This window comes from Trichechus manatus, unplaced genomic scaffold, assembly GCF_000243295.1.
Source record: "Trichechus manatus latirostris isolate Lorelei unplaced genomic scaffold, TriManLat1.0 scaffold00183, whole genome shotgun sequence".
NCBI lineage: Eukaryota > Metazoa > Chordata > Mammalia > Sirenia > Trichechidae > Trichechus > Trichechus manatus.
The window spans coordinates 2835230-2843707 of NW_004444119.1; the positions used below are offsets into that span (position 1 = coordinate 2835230).

Below are 8478 nucleotides of genomic sequence, written 5' to 3' on the forward strand. Positions count from 1 at the left end.
CTACATCCTTTTCCAGCTCTGTCCAGGATCCTCTATTGTGATCCCGGTCAGAGCAGTCAGTGGTGGTAGCTGGGCACCATCTAGCTGTACTGGACTCAGTGTGGTGGAGGCCGTGGTAGCTGTGGTCCATTAGTCCTTTGGACTAATCTTTTCCTTGTATCTTGTTCTCTTCATTCTCCCTTGCTCCCGAAGAGGTGAGACCAGTGGAGTATCTTAGACGGCTGCTCACAGGCTTTGAAGACCCCAGACGCTACTCACCAAGGTAGAATGTAGAACATTGTCTTTATAAACTGTTTATGCCAATTGAGCTAGATGTTCCCCAAGTCCATGGTCCCCATAGCCCTCCGTCCAGCAATTCAGTCCCTCAGGGAGTTCGGAAGTGTCTATGGAGCTTCCATGACCTTTCCTTGTACAAGCTGTGCTGGCTTCCCCAGTAATGTGTACTGTCTTACCCTTCACCAAAGTTACCACTTATCTATTTAGTTCCCCCCCACTCCTCCCATCTGTCGTAACCAACAAAGATTGTTTCTTTTTGTGTGTAAACTTTTACATGAATTATACAGTAGAGGTCTCATACAATATTTGTCCTTTTGTGATTAACTTATTTCATTCAGCATAATGTCCTCCACTTTTGCTCCTCTTACTCTCTTGTGCTAAGTTCCTTTTGTTTGTGGATTTTTCTTTTGTTTTTATAGGTTTTGTTTTTACTGAGACTATGTTTTTCTTCTTTATTTTGATGAGTAGGTTCGTTAACTTTCTTTGTGGTTACCTTGAAATTTACCCTGATCTTTCTAGATTTGAAACAGTCTATTATTACTTGGTAATACTTGACTTCCTCTCCATTAGCAGGTTCTATAGCTACACCATTTGTTCCTTCTTTTATTGTCTGATGCTGTTGTCATTTACAGATTAACCTCTCTGGTTCTCTTTTGTAATTCTTTTAGTTTTGCATAGTCCTTAAGAGTTCATTTCCTAGGTTGGTATCTGGCTAGTACAATCCTGTGTCCTATATTCAGCCTGAAGTCTGATATTGTTTGTTCTCAGATCGAAGGACTTCCTTTAATAAGTCTCGTAAGTTTGGTTTGGTTTTTACATAGTCACTTAATTTCTGTTTATCTGGAAATGACCTAATTTCACCATCATATTTGAAAGAGAGTTTTGCAGGATATATCATTCTTGGCTGGCAATTTTTTTCTTTCAAGGTTTTATATATGTCATCCATTGCCTTCTTCCCTGCATGGTTTCTGTTGAATAATCCGAGCTTAGTCTTATTGCTTCTTCTCTGTATGTGACTTTTTGTTTTTCTCGAGCTTCTCTCAGGACTCTTTGTCTTTGGTTTTAGTGAGTGTGATTATGATATGCCGTGGTGATTTTCTTTTGGGGTCTATCCTATATGGGGTTCGCTGAGTTTCCTGGATGGCGAGCTTTTCATCTTTCATGATACTGGGGAAGTTTTCTGGCAGCAATTCTTCAATGATCCTCTCTGGGTCTTCTGTTTTCTCCCCCTGTGCTGGAACTCCAATCACTCATGGATTTTTGCTTTTGATTGTATCCCACATAATTCTCAGGGTCTCTTCATTTTTCTTTGTTCTTTTTTCTGATTTTTCCTCAAACAGAGTTGTATCCAAGTGTTTGTCTTCAATTCCACTGATCCTGTCTTCCACCGTTTCAAATCTGCTCCTCAGCCCTTCTATGACACTGTCCATTTCTGAAATCTTGTTGTTTATCTTTTGGATTGCTAATTGCTGTTTTTGGATAATTTCTAGTTGTGAATTTAGTTTGGCATTTTGTTCCTGCATTATTTTCCTGAATTCTTCCATTTTTTGGTCTGTATTTTCCATTTTCCATGAATTTGTCTGCATTTTCCATGAATTTGTCTATTTTTTCCTCATTTTTGTCTGCTTTTTGCTTCAACTCTTGGATAATTCTGAGTACTAGAGATTTGAATTCCCTGTCAGGTAATTCTAGTGCCTTTTCTTCTACTGGAAAGTCATCTGGTGTTTTATTTTGGACACGTATTGGAACCATCCTCTCCTGTTTTTGTAAATCTTTTGATATTTTCTGCTGTCTTCAGGGCATTCAGTAGTTATTTTTCTCATTTATTGATTGTAGATTTGTTTGTTACGTCCTTTTTTTTTATTTAGCTATGTCTGAGCAGGCAGGCTGTGTGTTCTTTGTTGTTTCCTCGTCTGTGGGCATGATACTTTTCACATCCTTCTCCAATTGGCAGGGTCAGTCACTCAGCTATGGTACAGTATGGCAGGTCTAGCTGACGAGGAGTTGCTGGCATGGGTTGTTTGTGGCACTTACTACAGCCACCAGGGCGGGTCGGTAATCAGTGCAGGGCAGGTTCCAGTAAGCCATGCCTGTGCTGCTTGGTGGTATGATGTTAAGTGCACAGTGCAGGTAGGCAGGATGGAGGGGGGAGACTGTGATGTGTGGAGCTAAGATGGGTAAGGGAGAGAGGAGAGAGGAACAGGAGTCAAAAACATACAAACAAACAAAAAAGAGTGCTAGGGCAGCTTGCCGCTGGAGTGGAGAGATGAGAGACTATGAAATGGAAAAAAACAAGAAGGGGAAGAAGAAGGGAAAAAAAAAAAGAAGAAAAGAATGAATAAATAAAAATTAGAAAGAAAAAAGAACAGCAAAGCTCCCAGGGATCCCACCGGTGCGGCTACGAGGACTGGGGAGGTTCTTCCCAGGTGTTGAAGTACAGCCTGGCTAGAATGCATAGAGGTATTCAGCACCAGGTATTCAGGGGACAGGAAGAGAAGGAAGGTATAGACAGACAAGAAACTGAGTAATGAAGAAAGAGAAAAAGGGAAAAAGAAGGAAAAGAAAACAAAACAAATTAAAAAAAAGAACAAGAAAAGCCCCCCAAAAAACAGGGGGGAAGAAAAAACCATGAAAAAAGAAATGCTCTCAGGGATGCCTCTGAGTGTCTGCACAAGCTGAGGGGGTAGGTCCCAAGCCGCGTAGCACTGCCTGGCCACAACGGGCTCCCAACTCAAGAAAAGTAAAAGAAAACAAACAAGCAATTCAAAATAAGAAAACAAAAAAAAGCCCCGGGATCCCACCAGCATGGCAGCACAGACCAGGAAGCAGTTCCACACTTGAATGGAGCTCTGCAGCCCCTTAGAAAGAAGCAAAGATGGCACCCTGAGCCAGGTATTTGAGCGAAAGGAGGGAGAGGTGGTGAGAGGTAAGGAAGAAATCAAAAGAAGCGGAAAAAAGCAACATCTGCAGCCAACAAATGGCACTCAGGGAGTCAGCCCATGCGGGCGGACGGAATCCAAGCAGCAGGTGCTGCCTGGCCAAGAGACTGTGCTGCAGGAAGCAGAGGAGACTGAGTGGGGGTGAAGAAGGGTGGGGGGTGGGAAAGCGTATATCACTGGTTACTGGTTGTTCTGTCTCCTGCTGGAAGCTCTGTGAAGCTGCTTTCTCGTACCCGTTTGCTGCTCTCCGATAGGAGTGCAAGATGGCAGATCCGCGCTGCATTAGCTGATAGGGGACCTCTGCATGAATCTCTCCTCGCTCTCCATTCTCTGTCAGTTTCTCACTCCATTTGGTGCTTGGCTGAGTTCTTTATCTCTTCATTTGATGTTTTAGGGTTTCAGGACTGCTGTTTTCTCTGTTTGGCTTAGTTTTTCAGATCTTTGCTGTGGAGGGACAGCGTGGTGCTTCTACCTAGAGCGCCATGTTGCTGGAAGTACCCAATAAATGTAATTTTAAAGGACAGTTATGAAGACAGTGTACCTCAGGAGAAAATGCTTTGAATGTTAAGAGATTAAAACAGGACCCCAAATTTACATGCTTACTATTATGTAAAAATAGAGATAAGAATTTAAAAATGATATTAAATATACTAAATTATTGTGTTAGAATGGTGGTGCTACAGGTAATTTTTGTTTTTTTCCTCTGCCTTCTAAATGAACCAGAAGTTTTCATTAAACTGAATTTTTTTTAGTGAGAACAAAAGATGATGACATAGGGCAAGAAGTATAGAGAATGGTAAAAATGTGCTGATAATAGTTTTTGAAGGTTCAACCTCAGGCTGTTATGTGACTTAGAGTGAAGGTATAGATAAGATTCTGGAAATATCAAACTCACTACTTATCATTCTGTCATCTATAGTGTCATTCCTTTGAATCTTAAGGTTCCCTAACTATTTTAGTATTTCCAAAAGGGGTCAAAAGTAAGTCTTCAATAGGTATCAAATTATACCTTAGCAGGAAGGGTACCCTCCTGGATGCGGTGTTGCACTTGGGTGCGAAGAATACAATGGGGAAAAGAAAAGTATCACAAATAAGAGGAAAATGGAGGACACCCAATAGTGTCTTCCCTCTCTGGACCCTAGCAATCTTATGTTTGTTCTTCTCCAAGAAATTCAGTTACAGGTTTAATCTTTTCCCGTATTCTAAGAGTCCTTCTTTGAGTGCTTCAAACAATTTAAGGGACAAATATATAGGGGCTACTCACTAATCAAAGAATTATATTTCAGGCTGCAACTAGCTATTTTTCAGACTGTCTTGGGCCAGATATTTCGAGATAGTTCTTGGAGACATACTCTTCAGAGTCTTATATTGACCTGAAGATTAAGAAACTATACTAATCTAAAATGCTTATAGCATCTCCTAAAGAACCCCATAAACAACAGATACTCAATAAATATTTATTAATTAGTGTCTCTAAGTTTTTGGAGCATGATTTAATTCATCCATGTCTGTAGAACATTAAATTTAAAAAATCACACTAAAAGTCACAAATATAAAAACTCAACCTGAAATATTTCCATCTCAAGTATTTTAGGTTCCTCTTAACCCTGGTGGTGTAGTGGTTAAGACTTACGGCTGCTAACCAAAAGGTTGGCAGTTTGAATCTCGCAGGTGCTCCTTGGAAACCCTATGGGGCAGTTCTACTCTGTCCTATAGGGTCACTATGAGTCAGAACCGACTCTATTGCAGTGGGTTTTTTTTTTTTTTTTTTTAATATACCTGGTAAGAACAAAATTGAATTCCTTCACCTTAAATTATATACAGGCAGTCCCCAGGTTACAAAAGTCTGACTTATGGATAACTTCTACTTGCCCTTTAGTGTTATGTAAATTTGCCCTCTCTGAAACGATGGAAGCAACCCCTACTCGCAACAAATTCTTCATTACAATCACCTTTACTTTCTTTACATGCAGCTTTTAAAACACTGAAAAAGCTTGGAGCCTTCTCTTGCACTAAAGCAAGGCTAAATAAGAACCATATGCCCCTGTTCCAATTTACCTACAAATTCGACTTTAAGACACAGTTAGGAATGCATCTCATTCATAACCTGGGGGCTGCCTGTACACAGATTGAGTAAAAAAGTATTTTGCTTTAAAGGGGATACTTTTAAAAAACAATAATATTTTATCATGTTTAAGGTGAAAGTGGAAGGAGCCCTAGTGGTGTGGTGGTTAAAGCACTTGGCTGCTAACCAAAAGGTCCACAGTTTTAACCCACCAGCTGCTCCACGGAAGAAAGATGTGGCAGTCTGCTTCCATAAAGATTTACAGCCTTGGAAACCGTACGAGGTAGTTCTACTTGGTCCTATAGAGTTGCTGTGAGTTGGAATCTACTTGACAGCAGTGGGTTTTGGAAGGTGAAAGTTTACACAGCAAATTAGATTTCCATTTAACAATTTCTACACAAATTATTCAGTGATATTGGTTACATTTTTCACAGTGTCATCCTTTTTATTCATTACATTCTTGTACCATTTCCAGTACTCTAGTTTTCCTGTCCCCTGACCTTCTCATTTTTGCTTTAATTTTTGACCATTTGGACTCATATAGATGATTTTTAAAAGGAGCTCATTACACACAGATGATATTCTTTATTTTATGAGCCAATCTGTTATTTAGCTAACAGGTGACGTCAAGGGATAATTTAGGATTAAGGTTTAAAGAGTACCTCAGGGCAACAGGCTAAGAGAGTCTTCTAGTCTCAACCAGTCCAGTAAGTCTGGAAATTTTAAGAATTTGAGTTCTGTTCCACATTTTTTTCCTGTTCTATCAGGATCCATGAAAGGAGATACTTCTAAAACAGCTCTTATAGGTCAGAAAATTTTTTGAAAGCCTTAATTATAAAATGTATTTTTACCTGCACATCTTCATTTGTATACTCCTAATCTCAGTGTCCGCCACACCATTACTCAGTATTAGCCTGACAGCACAGAGTCTGTGTAAATCTGGAACAGTGATGAAGAACAGCGACTGCTGTCTAGAATCACTCATTTTTCTGTTGACGGAGTGTGACAGGAACCATGCCTTTAAAAACAAACAGCAATAAAAAGTAATAAATTATCTTATCAGTAGGGTTTTAATACCAACCCAGCATAAAATTTTGATGTTGTTTTAGAATAATAAAAAAATAGCAAATACCAGCAGTTAAATATTACTATTTTACCGTCAAGGTTTTCTAATGATAATCTAGAATTTTAAACGAGTTTTTCTATACCACAAATCAGCTGAGTAAAAATAACAAAAAAACAGCTACTGCTTATTATTGTGGTGTTGATGAAGAATACTGAATATACCATGGATGGACAAAAGAATAAACAAATCAGTCTTAGAAGAAATACAACTAGAATACTCCCTAGAAGCGAGGATGGCGAGACTTTGACTTGCTTACTTTGGACACGTCATCAGGAAAAGACCAATCGCTAGAGGACAACTTTTCTGGTAAACTGGAAGGTCAGTGGAAACAAGGGAAAACTTCAGTGAGATGGACTGACACAACAGCTCTAAGAATGGACTCAAACATACCAACGATCATGATGATACAAGACCAGTCACCATGAGTTGGAGACAACCTGACAGCAACTAACACCAGTCTGTTCTAGGTACTAGATATATGTTTCTACCATATTGTGTTTATTTAATAAATTTCTCCTAAAGTTCTTGGCAAAGGACCCCTGGTGGCACAGTGGTTAGGCGCTCAATTGCCAACCAAAAGGTGTGTGGTGGTTTGAACCCACCAGCTGCTCCATGGGAGAAAGATGTGGCAGTCTGCTTCCATAAAGATTTACAGCCTTGGAAACCCTGTGGAGCAGTTCTACTCTGACCTGTAGGGTCACTATAAGTTGGAATTGACTTCATGGCAACGAGTTTGGTAAAGTTCCTGGTTATTTTTAAGTTTCATTTTGTTCTCAGGAATACCAAATATTTCCTATTACAATAATTTTCAAAAACATCAAAGTGCATATAGCAAGGTCTTTTAATATTTCAGATTATCTCTGTAAAGCACTTCAAGGTTGAAGCACATAATGTTTTACATGAAAGAAAATGTTTACTGAGATCTCTAAATTGTAACCACTTTCCTTTTCCACTAAATTATCTGACTTTAAAACTATTTGGAGCACATTTTACAGTTGATAATTCACAGGGACATAACTTTGAAGTCTATTATTATATATTATAGAAAATAAAACTAGAATGTAAAAGTAAAGCAACCTATTTAAGGTCAAGTTCTGCAACATGCTCAAATACGTTAGGGGAAAGTAACTTAGACACTAATACTTGAAACTATTTAACGTTGACTATTTTCTTTCTTTAAGAAGACAAGTAATCACATATTAACCCAGGAATCTGTCCTTAAGTCTAGTCAGAGTGACCAAATGCCTTTGTGGTGCCATATGGGGAATGGTGACAATGCCCTTTGGCTCCCACATGTTTCTCACTCAAGAACCATAGTGTTTGAAATTTTCATCATTAGAGAACAACTTTGTTCTCTAAAAAATGAAAGTACTTGTGGAATGGCTAACACAAATTGACACAAGGTGTTAATGATTTAATCAAAATGATTTCTGACATTATTAAAAATAAAAATATTCCGTCTCTGCTTTTCTGCTCTCTCTCTCCTATGTAAGTGCTTGCTATGATGAAAAGGCGGGGGTGGGGGTGGGGGTGGTGGAAATTAAGTAGAAAGTCCCAAGGCAAAAACAATCTACTTCATAGTTTTCCATAAAATTTGCTTGACGTGAATTGTTTTTTTAAGAGGGCATCAATAATGAACTAGGCAGAATATAAAGCAATGCTTTAATTATGGCTTGGGTCCAGAAGGACAACTGTGCACATTTTAAGGAAAGTAGGCCAAAGACATGGGTGAAAGTTTACAATCCATTACTTTCATTTCTAAAAAATATCTTCCACTAAAGTTACTTTCTATCTCAATTTTCCTTTAAATATCTTACAGAAGCAATCTAGATTCCAGGTCACCAAGAAATTTCTGTGAGCAGTCCTCTTCTTCTTTTGTCAATCTTCAAAGACTCACTAATCAGAAAACTGTATGTAACTGATATTGATGTCTTCAGAAACAGGAAAGAATTTATGTAGAATTACTTAAAAAAAATTGTTTTGAATTTATACTTGGCAAAACCTGCAGATTTAAAAAAAGTTTGTTTTCTTTTCCTAGATTGTGTAAGTATAAGAAGTATATTGTAAAGCTC

The 8478-nt window shown here is 38.6% G+C and overlaps 1 protein-coding gene across 1 annotated transcript in view; it reads right to left on the reverse strand.

The window, feature by feature from the left end:
- Nucleotides 1-6265, reverse strand: part of CUNH18orf63 (chromosome unknown C18orf63 homolog) — a 29998-nt gene extending 23733 nt beyond the window's left edge. Inside the window, exon 1 of the mRNA XM_004387314.2 lies at nucleotides 6132-6265. Within this exon, the coding sequence (XP_004387371.1) occupies nucleotides 6132-6265 (134 nt within the window). The remainder of the gene's footprint in view (nucleotides 1-6131) is intronic.
- Nucleotides 6266-8478: the final 2213 nt, after the last annotated feature.